At 35.0% G+C, this 21222-nt stretch overlaps 1 protein-coding gene across 6 annotated transcripts in view; it reads right to left on the reverse strand.

The window, feature by feature from the left end:
- FRYL (FRY like transcription coactivator) overlaps window positions 1-21222 on the reverse strand; it is a 161755-nt gene that overhangs the window by 57376 nt on the left and 83157 nt on the right. For 3 of the 6 annotated variants that reach the window (XM_057366772.1, XM_057366773.1, XM_057366771.1), the window contains exons 11-25: window positions 18276-18374; window positions 16783-16884; window positions 13936-13980; window positions 10641-10744; window positions 9940-10048; window positions 8880-8966; window positions 8069-8240; window positions 7239-7371; window positions 6894-7001; window positions 5484-5721; window positions 4768-4953; window positions 4591-4677; window positions 3558-3826; window positions 2940-3135; window positions 1881-2005 (exon numbers count right to left, since the gene is read on the reverse strand). In XM_057366772.1, coding sequence (XP_057222755.1) covers window positions 1881-2005; window positions 2940-3135; window positions 3558-3826; window positions 4591-4677; window positions 4768-4953; window positions 5484-5721; window positions 6894-7001; window positions 7239-7371; window positions 8069-8240; window positions 8880-8966; window positions 9940-10048; window positions 10641-10744; window positions 13936-13980; window positions 16783-16884; window positions 18276-18374 — 2060 coding nt within the window. The remainder of the gene's footprint in view (window positions 1-1880; window positions 2006-2939; window positions 3136-3557; window positions 3827-4590; window positions 4678-4767; window positions 4954-5483; window positions 5722-6893; window positions 7002-7238; window positions 7372-8068; window positions 8241-8879; window positions 8967-9939; window positions 10049-10640; window positions 10745-13935; window positions 13981-16782; window positions 16885-18275; window positions 18375-21222) is intronic. The other 3 variants (XM_057366777.1, XM_057366776.1, XM_057366774.1) reach the window with 1 other exon arrangement.

Consider the following 21222-nt stretch of genomic DNA (forward strand, 5'->3'; position numbering starts at 1 on the left):
GAGACATTTCCTAGAAAGGTATTATCCTCATTTAAGGCAGATTATTAAATGAATGTCTAAACAATCATCCCTAAATTCACATTCTGCAAGTATTATGGATTACTTCTATCACAGATGATTTTAATTTATTTTCATATAAAGGTTTAACAAAGCCATATGGTGCAAACATTTTTTCATCATGGGGATGAAAAAAATTTGTTGGCACCTTATCACACAATACTCTTTCAGCTGTTATGATGCATTTAATTAATATTGTTAATATTGTTTCTTTAAGTCCAGTAACAATACAATGACAGAAGTCAGACTTGTCTCTTTGAAAATGCAGTTCCTTCTGCCAAACTAAGACTTATGACTTTAAAAAKTAGGCAGGGAAAGAGATCAATAGTATGGAACTATGCAGACAAAATATTATGGCAAAAACATACAGGTTTTACTTTCATACATGTTAACATAGTAACTACTGCCTCCATATTTATTGGAACATTGTTCTGTTTCCTGTGGTGCTGCAATTGAGACATATCAAAAACATAAACCACTTCAAGTTTTCATGTTAAACGACTGACTTCTCTGATCTACATGCTAAGTTTCTCCTTCACAGAGTATGTCCAGGTGATCAGAATGCTGCACAAACTTGTGTGGTGTATTCAGTTACAAGAAACTTACGCATGGTTAGATATTGGTTTATACTTTCAAACATAAAAAACACAGAAAATAATTTGGAAGAAACTTTCTTGTGTAAAAATATAGTAAAGGGTCAGCTTACAATGGAGATCAAGAGATACCTAGAAGAGTTCATATAATCAGTTACACAAAACAAAAAAAAAACATTCTACTAAGTTTAAGTGCATTGTGTAYACATATAATCTATAATGGAAAAAGTTCCTGAGTAAACATAACAAGTGGGGAGGARCAGTGCCTAAAACCACAAAAGCTAAACACCCCATCAGTACAGAGCTGTAGTGATAAAGGATGGGCTACAGCTAGCATCCAGTKTGAGTACATGCATTAGAGAAGAAAGCTGGTTATCAGAAACAAAACACATTTTAAATACAGAAATTATAAAACTGATGAGGATCACGTTTTTAACTGAATTAAGTGAGTTGCCTYTAATTCAGAAATCAAGGATTACTGGCAAAAATATCTCTGAARGCATTTTCTAGACCTTAGTGCTGTTAAGCAGATCTTCAGGATCATGACACAAAGACTTGCTTTACTCCTGGTAGCAGAATAAGTCAGATATTATAAGAAATTATAAGATTTTGAAGGGATATAAACCAGAATACAGTAACTGAGGACCTGGCATTACCATTTCAATATTGGCTTTTTATCTATGATAATATTGGACACAAATGACTGGAAAGAAGCATCATCTCATTCAAAACCAATGGTAGTAGCATGCCCTGGTTTCTTCTGCAGAAGCAGAGTTGGCTGCTTATGCATGCTACAACTTTGTAACTCTCATTATAAGAGACTGGCTGCTGCCAGAGACCATCTGATGGCATTCTGAGGAGRTTTTCTTCCCCTCAGATGTACTCACCCTTTATTCATACTCATAAAGGGCAACTGGCAATACCAATAAGGAGAGTTTATGAACTCTTACAAACTTGATCATAATTAAAATTTCAGATGTTACTAGTTCACACAATCTGTTATTTCACACAAGGACAAGCTATTTATTCTTTCTACTAACTTATTTTTCTTCATGCATTCTTACAATCTCCAACCATYTCTATCATGCCTCTAAATGCTAGGGAACAATAACAATCAGTTGTCACAGCTTTTTTAAAAATTCTTGWAAGGAAAAAAAAAGAAAAAAATGAGCTCAGATTTCCCATCTTTGTAATCAATTAGCAGAGAAACAGATGAAACACAACAGTTACCTAAAAGCTCCTGGATTGGTCCTGCCAAGTCCCAGGACAAGGGATTCTGTAATTTCCATGCTCTCAGAGCGCATCATTGGAACTATGTGCTTRAACAGGGAGGAAGGGGATGGAATGCCAATAATCTAAAAAGAAAACCAGAATAAAACACAATGAAGTAATTACTACAAGGTGGTGACATGAAAACATCTGCTGTAATTTCACAGTCTTCTCACACTGGACCAGTGACTCAAAATGATAAAAGTGAGATTTATCTTTGACATGGAGAAGATTTTCTGAAATYGTGAAGCTGTATTAACTATTGCTTGCATTACTGAATTTTCATAGTCAGTGAATGACTCAACACGATATATAGATGCTTTGCATGTTTAGTTATCTGCCCTCCTTGAGGAAAAAGGACATTTCTGGTGTCCAACTCCGTAGATTCTTGAACAGTTCTCAAAGAGAAAAAGCTTTCAGTCTACAGTCTGGCAGATTTAAGGAAAGGATCTTGGTAATAAACATGTGGAACAAATAGGCTGCTTCTGGCAAAAATCTGCTGCACAGTCCATGAATTTTCTTCATGTCTACTGTACCTTTCACAGAAGCCAGARAGGAGATAACAAAAAGAAGCAAAGAAGAGCAAAAAAAAAATCTGCTGGTGATATGATGCAAGGCAGACAAGAAAGCATCAGTTATTGGGAAAATACAACAAGATACATCATGCTTGAATAGGTCCCTGTTTCAGTTATTGCAGTGAGAGGCTATTTGCTCAGAACTGCAGAAGTCCAACGACAGCAAAACAATCCCTTTAACAGTGAACAAAACTGTTATTACTGGTAGATAAGACTTTGAGATTGGCTAAATGTTTCCATTACATGATTAGATTTGCCTTAAAAACATACACAGCATAGAYTGGGAAAAGCAAACTGAAACACTACTTTAAACAAATGAAAAACAAATGCATCCTAAAAGTATTTTCAAATCATACCAATTTCTAATCGTAATAGTTATTAAAGCCACGGGTGTTTCTATTTCCAATAACACATAGACTTATTTACAGTAAGCTTTATAACCTACTCTTGAATCAATGCTATAACCACTGTCAGGGGTAGACGCCAGCGTCTCAGGAGGGGAACATCTCACAGAGCCTGTGGAAGTGGAGGAGTTTGAAGAAGATGCTGCACTGCAGCAAAGAATCAGGTAGTTTCTCCAGAGCCCAATGTAGGAGTCACTGCTTGTAGTAGTATTTACTTTCTTTGCATTGATAGGGCTGCTATTAAAAAAAGAAAGAAAAGAGCTCAGTAGAGTAAATGAAGCTTATCACATTTCACTTCAGTTTTCTACTGAATTTATTTTTCAATTATGCATATGCCATTGCATCCCAAATTGTTAACATGGTAAACTCTGAATCAGTTATTCAGAACAGACTTGTACATCAGTAAWGCATGCTTTTATATTCAAATCTGTTGAACCACAATATGGCCAAAGGCATTAGTTAATTAATCTTTACAGCAGATAACTTCTTGTCCAGATAAATCTGCTTTAACTTCTTGTTATATAAAGCCAAATTAAATCCACAGACAAAATCAAGAGTTTATATGTTACCTCACTTAAACAACAATAAACTGTAATGATGATAAATTTTGAAAGAATACTCTATATAATATACTGTATTTACTTTAGAAATCAACTTACTTGATATCCACTTGTGGAGACAGCAGCTGAAGTCTTGTATAAGCAAACGTCCAAGCATAGCTTACAGCTGTCGGGCAGTGTTTTGGAAGATTTTCCTGCTTCATGAAACTTGAGAGGCTTATAATCCATGGATCTTGGCCTTGAGTCACATGTGCAAATATCCATATATGTGAGGGACTGACCACATCAAAYTGGTGGCTGATTGGGGAGGAATTCCAATCAGCCAGAGTTTGTAAATCTATTGAACTGGGACAGTACAGTAACGTAGTCTGTGTGCACAGAAAAGAGAATGAGGCAATATTTAATATCCATGTATATTAAGTAACAATCTCTTCATTGTTATATATTTAATTAAGTATCAGTGTCAAAACAACATCTGGAACAGATAAAACAAGTAATTTACGTTTTTTTTTTAAAGAAGTTCTTAATATGAACAGCTACATAAACATGTTGTTGGAGAACAAAGTAGTATTAGGAAATAGCAAATCCTAGAAAAAAGYCCTTTCATGCATAATGATTTAATTATTCCAAAATATTTGTACTCTAAAAGCCTCATTACAGAATTCCAGCTTATTTCCTAATCCTAAAATCAGAAACTTCCTTGATACTTAGGAGTTTATGATAAATACATATATATGGAATTCAGTTGTTACTGACAGTTATTACAGCTTTCATCATGCATAAAGGGCAGATTGACTGCTATGACACCATATTACTGCAGAAAAATGGAGTGCCCTTTGCTTTTAAGAAATTGCAGTCTGTGAGCAAGATGAGAAAAACCAGACAAAGACACAGTTGTCAGTGTTTATATGGTGGTGTTAACAACACRCTATCATTTAGAAAGTTTATAATAGTGGTGTCAACCTCACAGCAYTCCTCAGAATTTTTGCCTTTTTCTCTTTGTGGTTATAAATTACTGATAAAATTAGARTGAACATAGTGATAATAATTTTAAAATATATACTATTTATTTGGGACAGCTTTTGCAGAATTACTTCATCTTAGAAGCAACTTTATGTAAAAACTRTCCTACCTGGTCAGCCCCGGTGAGATGGATGAAACTCTCCAGGATAGTAGCACTTAGTCTGTCCATTACATCTATAGCCAACTCATCATCACTCTACAAAACACAAAGCATACCAAGCTCATAGGAAGTCAAAATAAAAGCAGTTTCAGCAGGCAGTCATAAGAGTGGCTCATCAACTCTTACCTTTGAAATTTCTAGAAGTGTGAACAAGGCCCTTATTTCTCTGAGAACGCTGACAGCTAATCGCCTGGTGGCAGGCCTTGTGCTGCAAAGGATGACCAAAGCAAAGCCTTCTACCACATGAAATACACTGGAATAAAGGGTCCTCTCCAGGGGAAGGGTATGGGCAGCCCCATTGGATACACCACGCTAAGAAAAACATCGCAGAAGTTAAGTAAATGAAGAAAAAAGTAAACACAACCAAGATACAGTTCCATTATTGGCAAAGGCAGAATTAATCATAAAATATTTAGGTCTTTGGCTACTCATCAAATTTTACATTATGAGAATGACATATCAGTCACTTCTTTTTTTTATTACCCCTCYGAATTTAGTCCAAACAAATGCCTTGTCTTGTTTAGTCTAAACAASAACATCTCCATTTCACTTTCTCAGGAGAAGATGCAGTGAGTGCAAAATAAAAAAGAAAGTCAAGCAGTACCCTTTTGTAAAAGATTATAATAATAAATTATTTAAACCCTTTCTATTGGTTTGTAAAAAATTATGGGTTTAGTTCTAATGTTTAATAATGCCTATGTATTTCCAGTTACACATAATGACCTGCAGTGTAAGAAAGTTAGCTGAATTTTTATTACTTAACAAACCAATAAAGCCCACTACTAAGTTTCTATGTAGATTCAAACTATGTCTTAACATCCAAGGATTTTATATAGATATACCTGAGAATCTTGGGTTTTATTGTGCATTTGGGCTGCTTGTTTCCACTGATTTATGAGCTGCACTAACATTTTTACTGCATTGTCAAGAAGCGTTGGGTGGATGTCAGTCACTTCACGCACAATAAAATACACAAATCCTGAAAGAACATCTTCCCGCCAATCTGGAAAATCAAGCATTAATGCTTGGAGTGTATTGAAAGCCAAGGCACGGAGTTCTTCATCCATATGAATTGTCAGCCTGTTTAGAAAAAATATTGGTGTCATCACCCTAGATAGGCATACTCTTAACCACCCTTTATAATTTGAAGTTTGGTGTTTATTCTTCCTGCTTTACTGTACAAAGTAGAACAGTTCCACACAGATGCATTTGCTRCACTGAATAAAGCTGAAACTGGCAAGTAACAGAAGGCACTTCTACTACAGCAAAATAATGCAAGGTTTCATAAAACTTAATACAAATAAACTATTTTCAAGAGAGACTGTCAAATCTTTACCAAAGGCACACCTTTGCATGCGTCTGAGCAACCACACTAGCGCTCAGCAGACCAGCACCCTGTGATGTATAGTCTATTTTCTTCAAATTAAAATTAAAAATAACGGGTTATTTTTGCGGTTAAAAGAGATTTACTTTGGATATGAGGAAAAAAGTCACAAAAAATTCTTTGCATATATACATAAAAGTAGGTCTAAGCCTGCTATGGTAGAGATACTTATCCCAGTATTATATTATTATAACTTAATACTTTCCTGTCTTTTATATGATCTTTAACAATGAAGAAAGAGTGTTATTAAAATCTTATTCTCTCACATTATCACCAACTTTTTACACATACAACTCAGCACATTATATGAAAATGAATTTATAATTTCAAAGCTAAAACCTGTCCTCTATTTCTGTGCCAAGACTATTCTTGCATTAAAAATTTTTAAACAACTGTCTCAACTATTTTTCAGTATTGATAMGGTACTTTCAATTTAAAATGAGATAAGAGATGGAAGAATATGGGTAGTGTTGGATCAAAAAAATGAGAAGAATAACAAAGTGCCTGTCTCAAATTTTGCTAATGTCAAACAAGAATGACTTTACAAAAATTTATAGTATTCGCAATAGAAACCAAAAAAGGAAAGAATCATAGAAGTGCTAAAAAGATAAAACATGTATAAAAACCAAAGTAATAAATTCCTACTTCTTACAATATTCCCTCAAAAATAAGTGCAAGGTCTGCAGGATAAATTTACCTCCTGCTATTAGGACCAGTAATACTTGACCAAGTGCAGAAAGTTGGCAGGAGCAGCAGAAACAGAGTCTGCATGCAATGGCTCACACTGTATACTGAGTGTGCTGAGAAATATGCACACGCAGCATTTAAAAAAGAACATCCACTAAGAGCAGAATCCCATTTCTCTTACCTTGCAAGCAATTCAATGAGGTCAGTCCTACTCATGCCATCTGGAATCAGTCTCGGGATAGCAGCAATGCAAGTTCTGAACAAATCTATCTTAGGTTTCCTCTCACCTCTACAAAAACAGTTTATAACCGACAAAGAAACAGGAAAATCTAATTTAGTATATCATATGTATATTTTTTTTTTTATTTCATGACAAAACTAAGGAGGTAACAAACAATTTATCAATAATTAATGAAATTTACGTACACCTAATAGTAGAGGAAAAACCCCACAATTGTAGTGCATTAATGATGGCATAAAAATGTGATTCTACTGTGACAGCGAAAATGTGTGATTCAGTACATACGTAATCATATCTTCCGGTTCTTTATTGGACATCTGCACACTAGTCATGCACATAGGCCTTCCAACTTCTTTATCCAAATGCCTAAGAATGCTATCCAGTGCTTTTCTGACTTGAGGATAGTATAYGGACATTCCTGAAAAGTCGAAGAGTTACAACACCCTTTTTCGTATTTTTATTAAAATATCTGCTACTTATTCAGCTTAGAACAAATTTCTTATCAGCCAGATGACATGAAACACATACTTGAAGTGTTAAAACAAATGCATGTATGTATGAAATATATATCCATAAACATATAAATATGACATATTATACAAAAGTAGACATTTCCTTCAGAAAAAAACATAAGCAAGTAACCATTAGTTGCTTCTTTGTTTTCTCAATTCCAAGCTTTTTAGTTCTTGTTTAAATTTAACATGTTGAAATATTCCTTTGGAGATGACTACCTCATTCACAGAAGATCAACAGAGCACAGGGATCAAGGCTGTCTTACTCCACTCAGCTGTGAGACATTTGGGACATTCTAGAGTGACATCAAGGGAACAAAACTTGCCATGCTATTTATCATACTAATTGCACTCTGCTTATTTGGCAATGCCAAAATACTTCAAAAAAAGCCCTGGATTTGGTCTCAGACACCAGAGGGTCAATATTGTGTAGCAGCCCTCTTTAACGTATCAAAGCAGTTCTGCTAATGCAGACTCTCATTAGATTCTTACTCTCAATTAATATAAACACATAAATAAAGTTACACAAATGTACTGCTTGAGAATAACTGACAATATATACACACATATTGCAATGCCAGCTTACAAAAGAATACAACAAACCTATAACTTTTGCTTCCTCATCTGTCAGCGTTTTATTAAGAAAAATTTTCTTCACACGCAGAGTATTTCCTGAAGGAAGAACAACTCCTGTTGTTGGCATTGGTGGTTCACCATCTTTTTGCTGCAAGCTATCTGCTATGACAAGGAAGACTCTGAGGCCAATATTCATCCTCTTCAAAAGTAAAAAAGGCACAAAAAAAGGAAAGATAAAACAGAAGAAATTACAATATTGAAGTAACACAGAGACAAAATTAAAATTGCATTTTTMTTCTCTTTTAAACAGACAGAAGTACAGTTCCAGTAGGACAGGCCCTATTTAGATGTTACATAGGAGGGTAGTGAAAGTAACAAGAATTAAGTTTAAGCTTTCTGTGCCACTCCACACTCTGATTAATGTGAACTGAGTTGGCCCAGGCCAAGATACAGAATATTTTATAGCACTGAGCACTAAAGGACTTGATATGAACCTCCAAAACAACASAATGAAGACAGACAACGCTTAAACATCCCATCTGTTAGATTGGGTCTTGAAGAGCTAGGTAAGACTTCTTTGACAAAATGCTTTACAGTTATACTGTAAAAAAAAACCCACCCTTCCTGAAATTATTGTTAAAATGAGTCTTAACTGTACAAGTGCTGCTGGTTTATTCACTCAAAATCAAACAGCAACTGTGCACAACTGTTAGCAGAACACTCCTTCAGATACCCATTAATCTCCTTTTAACCTGGCTCAAACATAGTTAACCACTTCCCCCCAAAAATCCCCCAATGCTCTGTTCTCATGGCATGCAAGTAAGAAGCTTTTTTTTACCTCTGGATTAATAGTGAAGGTTTTAGGTGATTTTCCAACACTAAGAAGATCAAATATTATTTCTTTCATTGCAAAATCCAAACGTTCCTAYAAAAGAAAATATATTGGTATGGTCATCCCTTTTATGTTAATATGAATAATTTCTTGGCTTTGCATAGGTACTGGCTAATACGCCTTGAAAGTTTAAAAAAAAGTTTAGAAAATAYTCCTTTTGTCCTTTTTATTCTTATGCCTTAGGTTTTTTTTTTTAATCTAGAACAATTCAACACGGCTAATGCCCGGATATGGTTGAACCATTTCTCCTGAAAAAATTGCCAGACAATTAATCTCAGATCAAATACATTTCTACAAATAAAATGAGCTGTTAAAGAAAACTAAAAATTAGGGATAAAGAGAAGCCCTAAGAAATAGAAAAAATTAAAATATAAGTACAAAAAAAATATAAACAATGATGAGTTATGTATCCTGCCTCATCCCTGTATGACCAAAACCAAATTGTTTTCGAAGCTGAAGCACAGACAAGGAAGCTCTAAGAAAGGAAAAGATGTCTCTTATCTATAAAGTTATAGACTAATAACAGCTCATCTTGTGAGACTGTATCCTGCATTTTGGTATTAGGACAAATCGTAACGCAATGCCAACTATACACTACTGCAATCATTGCATACTATTTCTATCTATAGTCTCCAGGCTAAATATAAGTGGGTATTACTGTTATAATGCTTTGTCCCTTATTAAAATATTATAATGGATACAGTAATTCTGTTAGTGTACTATAAATGTGTACATATATATATACACAGAGTCCCCAACAGTGCAATACAAATGTAAATACTAATCATCATTATGTTCATACACAACAAATTTGGAAGTTTAAAAAAAAAATTGCCACTACTACAAAGAGAACAAATTATTTCATTTGTTACACATATTTGGGGAAGTTCTACACAAGACAGTAGAATTAATTCAGTGCAAACATTTCAAAAACTAACCTTAAATATACATTTCTTCCAAATAATGTTCATCTTATTATTATAGCTCGACCTAGATGAATTCTTACCTGAGCAATGAACTGAATAATCTTCACAAATATATTCAGAGGTGTGTCTCGTGGGACCACGCTACGCGATCCTTTTGGGAAAAGTGCTGATACAATGCTCATGAGACGACTACAAGAATTTAGAAACAGAGAAGTAAGGTTTTTTAAAAATAGCTCCTTAAACAGCACAGATGWTACAGTTCAAATCTGGAAGTGTTTATGTGTGGGGCTACAATGAAGTAATACAGAAGCCAATGACAGGGAGCACCACGTACAGAAAGTACAGCACCAGCAGTCACAGGCAACAGGATCTTTAAACKAGATACCAATAGTCAGGAGGAGGGGCAAAATCTGAATGACTATTCCGAATTCTCATTATGCAGAGTTATAATGAAAACCTTTTCATTTTCAACCCATACTTAGTCATGGACACTTCATACCCTACTTCTTCTGGCTCCATTAGTGCCTTTTAACTTTAATAAATTTCTTGCTTATCCCTCTGCCCTCTTCTATCCCTGCAAAGACAATTGTAGACTCTATTCCTTCTTTCTGTCAAAATACTCTAGTGCTTTTGATTTGCTCTATTAAGGCAAAATTGTTTAGTCCCCTGTTTTCTTGACTAAAACATCCCTGAGCTGGCTTCAAAATATTTCTGGTATCATTAGGTGGGAATACAATCTCTAATAATCAATAGCTTAAAATACTTTGCATAATGAACTTACCTTTGAGTTACAGTGTTGCTTTCACATTTAATTCTAATAACATAAACCCACAATAACCTATACAAAGATTCCAGTGCAACTCGGGACATTTTGGGATCTTTATTCTGCAAAATAAATTTAAAAATACAGTTATTATTGCCTGCAAGACTATTACTATAGTTTGAGGTTTTTTGAATTATTTTTAACAATGAAAGCAGATGAGTTTAATACTTAAAAGTTTTTGATATTTTTTCATAAAAACAAGCCTGTATTGCATATTTCCAATACTACCTACATTTTTAACTAGTAATTCCAGCTCATTTTACACATCTCTAAGAGCAGAGCAGTAACTAAAAAACAGATATTCCTCTTGAGATGAACACACCAAGAGTATATTGCTTCCAAGAACTTTTCTCAGAAAGCCATTGGTAACAAATACCTACTTCATAGCAAACTAATTTATAGTTTGTCTAAAACATTGGAGTAGCTGCTTTGGATCAGGCACAAGGTCTCGTTCCATCACTCAGTCTGTGACAGCAGACAGTAGAAGGTGCAGAAGAAAAGAATGCAAAACAGGGCAGGCACATAAGGATGCTTCTCTGGATGYGGCTTCACACAAATTAGACACTTCCTGCAAGCTGTATTAGCGTTTACCCACTTCCAGTGCATATTTATTGTAATAATTAGGCTTTTCTTGAATTAATATAAAATTCTGCAGCACAATTCAGTATAAATTATGCATTGTATGCCAAATTTTTTTGTCTTAAAGCTGCTACTACCGGTTTAGTTTTCCTCCTCTGAGCTCCCAAACTGTTTAAAACAGTAAGTAACATTCTTTGTACCAACYCCAGAAACCTCTTTACCAAACAGGGATTCTGGGAGTACTTATAATATAGAAGTGTCCAGCAAGATTCCTAGACTTGGCCATAAGTATAAACTTCTGAATATAATAAATGATTCCTAGTTGTCAACTCTAGAGGCATTATCCCAAATCAAACGAACAAACCCAAACAAAACCAACAAAAAACCAACGAAAGAACCCCAAAACTATACCTTCCCCTATTTCCAGTGAAGTCTCTCTGTTTCAAGACATATCTATATGATGACTTGAACATAATTAATTTCAGATTTTGTGCCATAAGCCAGTGAGTCAGAAGAGCAGACAACTCTGTCCATCCAGGACAAATAGAGTACAAATTCACAAAGAGTCTAAGTGGAACTATGACCATACTGCTCAATAAGAGATGGTCTCATTACAGCTCTCTCCTCCACATCCTCAATGCTCCCTCTGCATTAACTCTAGCAGTAAGAAAGTCTAACTTGCATCAGTAAGCTGATCAAAATACTTTCRAGTCCATGTCTGTATAAAAGACAATATACACAAAGGAGAGTAAGTTTGTGGCTTTAACACAGGTGGGCCAGACTAGAGATTTTGACAGCAGCTTATTTTCAGAAAGGCTAAAARCCTGTCACAGAATCACAGAGGCATACATGTTATTTCAAAGTAGTACAGACAAGTAACATACATGACTTACTACCAGAATATTAGAGGGAATAACCCAGTTTACATCAGTGTTAATGCTTTCCTATGAAGGGTCACACTCATCAATTTGTGCTGCCATCACCTCTCAATCAGCACCTGTAACTAGGCAGTAGGTAAATTCAGGAAAGTGATCTGGACAAAACCTACCCAGTAAAAAGTTGTATCTTTCCCTGGTTAGTATGCACACTGATAACTGTCCCACTGTTCAGTTAATTTACCTGTAGTGCTACTGTGAGAAAGAAGAAATCGTAACTACCAGAGGGTGARACTGTGATAGCTTTGATTTTGATCAGTTTAAACAGCAAAAACCCCACAATATTATTACTAACTGTATTTAATTTACAGGCCAACAATCACTGATTGTCAAAGTAGGTTGGGGAAATCATTGGTCCATGTGTTGATCAAAGTCTATCTGAAATGCATCTGGAACTGAGTAATGCCTCAATTTTCTTATTTCTACAGGGAAGCTTAATTAAGGTCCAGAAGTAAACAAAAAAATTATTTTTGGTTTTCAAYAATCTAATAAAAAATGGGTGATGTAGCAGATATTTTAATAATATAACAGATATCTTTATAATGTGTAAACATTTGATCTGTTAGCAGGTGTATCATCCAATGGAGCTACTTCTAAATAGTTATGACAAAGTTTGCTTGTTATAAAGAAAAAAAACATAAAAAGAGACAGTCACCTTTTAAAAATAATTACAAAATAAATACTGCAGTACTTTTATTATTTTAAGCATTGCTAATTTTCATTTTCACTTCCTATAATGAAAAACTAAAATATGTTACAAGCAWATGACTTTTTAAGTCTGAATTAGAGCACACTTGGTGTACACCTGGTGTTAAGGTATTTCCTTTTCCCTTAGACATTACAGTAACCAGATTTAAGGAACTGGTGGCTATGTAATTCAACAGCCTGGATGAATTTCAGTCTCTTTTAGCTGATGTCTGTTAGMTTTTAAAGTACTCTATATAGTGTTTAATAAAACATAGTTTTGTCTCAAATCCTAAAATTTTTTACATAAATTATGGTATCAGCAGACTATGAAAACAGTTRTCAAGAACACTATCTCTGTTACAAAACCAAAAAAGTAAGAGCAAATTTATGGTGGTTTTACACAACACATTAAAATGACTCAATGAAACAAATCTCAATGATGGCAAGAAACAAAACAGCATTTTTTCCATGTTAATCAAATGTAGTCACTTACTGAAGAAAGTACTTTTTAATACTGAAGTTAAACTTTTCTTCTGTTCTGAACTAAAACAATTTCTACTTTTTAAAACCTGCAAAACCAACAGTGTAAAAGTCTTTGAAGTTAGTGCACTGCAAGTGGTTACAGTAAATCAGTTTCACATTCTTTTATTGTGAAAATGTTTTCATTTCGCTTACATGCAAGACACTTTTTGAAATGAAGTAACAGAAAAACCCATACATCTGAATAGATTATTTCCAGCAGAAACATGCACTGCTGTTCAGGGAAACCAGCTGTGATACTGACAATCAATCTCACAAAGCCATACTTTCACCCCCAAGGAAAAACTGGTGTTAGACTATTTTTTGATCTTTCTCCTTTACTCCCTGGCAAGAAAAAAAGATCTTTGAAACATTAGCTATTCTTAGTCCTGAGGCTTTTTAACAGTACTAACAGTAATTTCACAAAGAAAGGAAAGCACAAAATACAACAAATAACATTAAAAAACCAAAATGAAAGTATTTACATGAGACAAAGCAACATTTCACTGAGTTACAACAACATATTAACTCACCTGCAGTGTTTCTATTTGTTTTCTGATACTGTTGTTAGATGGCATCTAAATAAAGCAATGTGAGACAGCAAAACATAACAAACATGAGAATGGAAGGCACATGCATGTTAGATGAAAAAAAAGCACAAAACCAACAGACAGCTGTCTAGCAAGGACTCTATTCAGTAGAAATAAAGGTTTTGCTATAGTGGCAGAAAACATTCCTTCAACTTTCAAGGTTTTGTGGTAACAGACATTATGGGTAAACTGAAAAATACTCTTTTTCCAGCCAACAATGGTGCAGAATGACAGACACTGTTCTCTCTCATTTCTGCAGCTTTCTTAAATGCTCCTTCCTCCAGAAGATGGAATAAAGATAGCACAACCAGTCAGATTCATTCAAGAATTTACCAACTTTCTGACAAACTTGCTAGGATTAGTCTATCCAAATACTAGTCAAAAAAATAAGCAAAGTGTTTTACAATACTGATCCAGTGTTACTGTCTGCTGAACAAATTCAGAATTTTCCCTACACTAGTGTGTAAAAAAATGCCTGCTGGGCTCAATGCTGAAAAAGCATACCAACAGCTTTGTGGGACAAAGCCAGCTATATATATATATATACACCAAAGAAATGCCCCTTAGTACACTCCTGTTCTAATCTGACTCTTGCAACTCACTGATGTGCTATTTGCATTGGTCCAAACCACTAGGGCTCCTCCTTTCAGCAAGGCTAGGATGTTCTTCCCACACGCCAAGCCACACTGAGGATAATTAAAGGCAATGTGCACTGAAACCCAAAAAGAGAGTTTACAAGGGCCATAAATACTGCCAGAATTAGGATTCAGAACACTCTCAAGAGCATTAGCAAATTTAATGTAAAGGGTAAGGCAGGGTATGAACATACCAGGTACTATGGGACAACTATGCAAGGGAGAGCTTTGAGCTTTCACCTTTGCAAATTGGAAATGGCTTATTTCAGTCACCAAAGCRAGACCAAAGCAGCACTCACAGCTAAGGAAGAGTTTGCACTGGGCAGTCACCAGGGAGTAAAGAGAGTACCACAAATTCATGACTTTCATTACCCCTTGGTGACTTGCTAGCATGCCTGTACTCTTCAGAGACTATCCCTGTGACACAGTCTGAGAGTTATTATTATTTCAATTCCTAATTTGTTAATTTCAACAAGCACAATAGGGGTAGATGAATCTTATTAGTGCTCTAAGTATCTCCTAGTAACTCTCAAAATTACTTCATTAATCAAAGACACTAGAGACAATAGATTCTGAATTTCTTACTTCATTCTACATATTTATCTGCAAATAAAATAACTTTAGTAATTAGAAAATCAGGAAACAAAATGKGGAAGGGGAAATCTAAAAGACTAAACTTCTGTGAAATTCAGATTTATAAATTAATGAGATTACTTATTACAGAGTGCATGCATTTAATTAGCTTCAGAAACAAAGGAACACATTAATTCATAAGACACATGAGAACAGTGGGGGTGTATTTTTCAAAATTAAGCTCAACAAAGTTTCTGAACAAGGTAGGCACCCAAGAAACTCTATTTGGTGTGCCAAATTAAACCAAACCATAAAATATCCAAAATAACTCTTTGATGGCATAGCATCATAACACTGCAAATTCCAAATTGCAGAAATTCTTAAGTGGAATTTCTGCTGAATAGAGCCTTACAGTAAACGTGTTAAGCTGTTAGTGGTTAACAAAACTAAGTAAAATATAAAATGCATGCTCAGCAACTACCAGTTAAACTCACTGGTATTTATAGTTTTAAAACATCCATTATCAGCAACGGACATTATGCCAGAAAAAGTAACTCCTAGATGGGAAGGGGATTTTTTAARAAGCTTTAAAAACAAAAGCACAGGCAGCTTCCATAAGCAGAATAAACCACAAACAAAAATCAAGGCAAATATTGCAAAAGAACTATAATGTTAGATGAAAAATATACAAAACCCAACAAGCAACAGAAAGGTGTGAAAGATGTTGTAAGAACAAAATGACCCTTCAGAAAAATCCAAGCAGCTAAACCGGTTTCCTTTTGAGATCACGTTGGTTTACCTATTTTGCTAGTAAGCTTCAGAATTGTCAGTCATATCTAACCAGAATCAGTAATGTGAAGGAGGATCAAAGAATTTATTAACATTTTTACAATCAATCCATTAGGCAAAATCATGAATTAGGTTAATCATAATTAAGGAAAGAACACGTACAACAGTTAATGCTACAAAAAAGTCGCTCATTTGTAAATATCTTGATGTCTTTATCAACCAATTGATGTTTACAATGTTATCAATGGAAGTAACAAGTTAAAGGGACACTGTAATTGTTTTTTTTTTTTTTAAATATGTATCACAGGCTGCAGATATAACATATTTTCTGATCTCACAGTTCATTTTCTATTCCTTCCATAAGTGAACAAGAGAACATGGAACTTTGCACTTCCTATACATTCTACTTAGAAGAGCAGTCAAGTCACTTGTTTTCTCACATATAATTTGCACATAAAGAATTACAGTTTGTATTTTCTCTAGCATGAATAGCCCTTACTAGCAGACATTTCTGCAGATTTTACTCAATAAAAATGATAATCCCCAAGGGGACCACAGTTATTTCCAACATGACATRCCATCACAAAAACTTACTGAGTTTAATGAAATCAGAGACTTGAATTTCTTGAATTTTCTTGAATCAGTGACTTTAATTGCTTTTTAGCAAAATATTTCAGTGTCCTTTTAAACAGCCAAATATTATTCATTGTTTATTTGGCACAAGAATGCTGAGAACATATTGTAATAAATGATAGTGATTTGCAAGAGTTCCTTAATTAAAAAGGATTCTTACCTTCAGATGTGACAAACAGTTCTGCAGGAAAACGTGCCAGTTATTTAAAAAAAACTGTTTCTGACTGACACACAACAGGCAGGTGATCAATGGATACAAAGCCTATGAGCAGGGGGGAAAAAGAATCGATCAAATCGCTCTTCGCAACCTCCTAAGTGTTGTACATTGAGACTGAGACACAGTTGTTGCCTCTCACTCTCACAGTTTCAGCATTGCATGGCAGCCTCTCTCCTGCTTTGGGRCAYTCATGTCAGGCACAATGCCCTGGGYAACCTCCTGAGTGCTCTAAGAGCTCACGGTGACAGACTGGGGCACTGAGACCAAGGTAAAGTTCATGCCCCAGCAAGGACTGAGAGCAGTCTCACCCTTCATACAGTATTCATGCTTTCCCTGCAACCACAAGACTCAGCTCAGGGAGTCCTATATGGCTGGGTGGGTGAAGTGCCTCCAGGAATATTCAGGAAAAACATCAACTCAGTAAAAACTGAGGTAGACTTCAAGCTGTCAGAAATGCTACTTTTACACATGATCTACTTTTAGTGAGGAATGAATAACAACATATTTAAATAAATCTGTGAGTATGCAGAGTATGACTTCGCTTTGCTTTAGTAATGTAAGATTTGTTTAAGTACCATATACTTTAACACATAATGTGATTAGTACCAAATCTGACTGCAGACCTTCTTGTTAAGGAGCAAAATTAAAGAATGAGGATGAGTAGGTAAATTGCACTCTTGATACAATGTTTTTAACTTCATAAATAAAATGACATTTTGAATACTAACATCAGTGACTTTATGTTATTCTTACAAAACGAACTTAACCAATACAATGACATATGCTTTATATGTGCAGAACACTAGAAAGTAAMGTTTGTCCCTAACAGGAAAATGAGAATAAAGCATTTTAAATTCACTTGCATTTACTGAATATGCCAACTGAAATGCAAAATCTAACTCTACACTTCCAGCAAAGTGACATGAATCAAACATGGCTACTATAGTCATCAAAAAAAMCCAAATACTGCATAAATACGGGATAATAAAAAAATACTGGAAAAAGAAAAACAAAGTGTATGAAGAGAGGAGGGAAACAGGCAGAGCAGGGCTATTACAACACTGCTATTTTGCTGGAGAAGTCTTGTCTGACACTTGTATCTTTTAATTAACCCTAATTTAAATATACAGACTCCCTGAATGCAAGTTTTTTTATAAAAAACACATTAGGTTAAATAACCCTGCTAAAAACMACTAAAATAATCAAAAGCAAGCATTGATTTTAAGACAATCTTGCATGTGAGATAACAAGAGCACATATCTACACAAAGAAACAAAGCAAAATTAGAACAAATGCACATACACTGTGGGAATTTAATTATACTGAGATATTAATATTTGAATTAATACAGCTGATAAGCTTTTCCTCACACAATGTACTAGTTTAAGAGCCTAAGATGAGCAAAATGGAGAAGTTGAAATATTTCTTTTAAATACCAGCGAATGCTTCTTTCTTGAACTCAATTCAAAGGTAGTCTGATAAAGCATCTCCACAAAATTTTTCAAACATGGCACATTCACTTCATTTTTAACAGCCTATTAAAAAAAATAAAAATTAATGGACTTCAAAATTCACACAGAAGACAATTTAAATATACATTAAGATTCCTATAAATTCAAAACCATTCAAAAGTTAAATTTCACATTWGGAAGGTATTTGAGTGTATTTATCTAAAATACAAACAGAAGCCTAAGAAATCATGCTATACCCTACAACCATACGGTTAAAATTAACAATCAAAGCAAACATAAAAAAACCCCACCCCAACACAACAGCCCGCAAAAAAACTGTTTTAAGAAGTGGTCTCTATTGCATACTTAAAGAAGAAAATGTATTTCATACTTCATACACGTATTTTCATTTATTAAAAAAATTAATATCTGTAACTGTAACGATTTCCCTCTTTACTGCTCCTGCTTTCTTTTTTGTCCTCCAATACTGAAAAGTGAATATTCAAGAAATAATCCAAGGGATTACCAGTCAACCAACCATGCAAGTTATCTTTGCTCAGCTTTCAGAATTAATGAAATGTTTATGKAGCTCCACACCCTTCTGACCTGCTCTTTTCTTGCATACAAAATAGGTTTCCTTCCACAACCCAGGCAGCTACCACCTTCTTTATGAACCCTCTGCAAAGCTCTTAGGCTTCTCCCTGGACACCTATGATCATCCATTTAAACATCGTGTTTCTGCTTTATTTATCTAATTGAGGGGTAGGGTGTTAGAGAGCAAACTGCCTTTTTTTGGAAGAGATCCTCTCCGCATATAATTTCCTTACAATATAGGGTTTTATTTTATTATTAATACTTATTAATAATATAAAAACATTATAGCTATTAACACTATATAAATAAAAATCATGTCTACCTTGCTAAGAACACTGAAAATATTCATGTTGTAGAAGCATAAAAAGAGCATGTGTCTCTGTAATGTTACAAATCCAAGAAGAAAGAACAAAGTAGTTATGACTTAAACCACTTCCTGTGTATCAAATTCTTTATCTTTTGCTCTTCTTAAGCTACAGGTTGATTAGTACCCTGTTAGCTCCACATGAGAAATCAGTCAGTTGTTGCCACCAGCACATTGTTGCTTTGGGATATAACCTTTTGGGATATAACCTTATTTTTGGGATATAACCTTTCAGAGCAGCCCTAACTTCCCTGCTATAAAATATGCTGTGATTTGTCATACCTTCAGGGTCCATATCAGGTCACGTTTCTTTTAAYGCCTGAATGACTAAGCAAGAGAATGACAGTAAAGAATTCTGAACTTTGAAACTCAACAGCTTCCTCTCTTAGGCGATTTTCTGTATCCAAGATACAGAAAAATCTACATTCAATTCCTTCAGCTGCATCAAAAATATTCACATTTGCATCTCACATCTTCCAAGAGAATGACTAACCTGCTCAACTGCACCTCAGTCTGGGAGTGGGCTTTTCGCTTCTATTTAAGAAGCTCCATTTGTATAAAATGATTAGAGACTGAGTGAGTCAGAAGGAGAGATGAAGCTTCCCTCCCCAACTGTCTGAAACGCTGATTCAGGCTGTGCTWGTAGGAAGGGATCACACACCACCACAAGTGCTCTGCACAGCCGGCGTTCGTACCTCTGCCCTTGCTATTGGGTACTCCCAACTCCCAAATGCTGCTTCTTCCTCATTATTATAAGAGCAGATTTCACCATGTTCATGGTTCAGCAAACTAATATTTGCATTTACCTACATGTTAAGTAGGTTCACTCAGCATTGCCACTCCAACTGCTAAGCAACTGTGGAATTCAAAATGTGTTCACTCTTTAATAGGACAAGAAATTCTTCTCTAAAAGAGTGTAAGCATGGCCAGGTAAGACCAAACGTTCTTCCAATAAACAMTTTTTACTAGCATCACCTTTTTCTAGTTATGTCTTATGAAAAAAGATTGTCTCCTTTCTAATTTAAAAATAAAAATGCCTCCAAAGCCCTAAGATTATCAAACCTAACCAACCAATATCAGCAAAAAAACCCCCACACAAACCAACAAACAAAACCACCAAAAAAGCCCTCAAATACCCAAGACTGAGACCAGGAAAGAGAAGCATTTGCCCACAGCCCAGGGCAAGGTAAACCATTTAAAAGAGGATGAAGAGWTTGGTGAGAGCTACCTTCGTTTTCCTACAATCTTGCTCAGATGGGATGCCCACCCAGTGTGCAAGTCTTTGTAAATCCCATTCTACATAACAAGTCCTACATGCCCCAATTCTCCATATGTGTCCCAGCAAGACGTGTCCTTATAATCAGCTGTGACACAGAATCACAACCTGCCATTTTTGGAGACTGCATGCCAAACACTGTTGGCCTGGCATCTGCTAATACAACTAATATTTTAGACAACTATCATGGCAAGTATCAATCTACTATGATGAAAATAACTGAATTTGTGGTAAAAGCTAACTTGAAGTATGTATACTCGGTTGCCACAATTTCTTCTTGACCTGCTGAACAAACTTCACACAACCAAGCAAAGCAGCCTGGGAGGAAAGGGAGCCTGTCTTGACTGCAACATTCTCATAAGGAGCATTACAGACACTGTACATCCAACACTGTGGTGATATTGACCTTTTTTTTTCTTGTTCATAGCTGCTGCATGAACTTTCTACTTTTAGATTTAAAACACAGAGGTGATGACTGACTGATCTTCCACTTGAAGGATTACATCTAGTGAACATTCACCTCTACAGATTACTTTTATTTAATTAGCCAAAACCTACATTCTTCCCTCTTGCAGAGGCATTCACACTTTCCTTATCAGACTGCAAAATTTTACATATCTCAGCTTATTCCAGAAGGAACTTAACAGTTTCAGCTAATAAAGAAAAGTCAACAAGACTCTTGAGCAAACAAATATTAA

The sequence above is a fragment of the Malurus melanocephalus genome, unplaced genomic scaffold (assembly GCF_030028575.1).
Source record: "Malurus melanocephalus ecotype Western Australia unplaced genomic scaffold, MMel_1.1 scaffold_71, whole genome shotgun sequence".
In the NCBI taxonomy this organism is placed as follows: Eukaryota; Metazoa; Chordata; class Aves; order Passeriformes; family Maluridae; genus Malurus; species Malurus melanocephalus.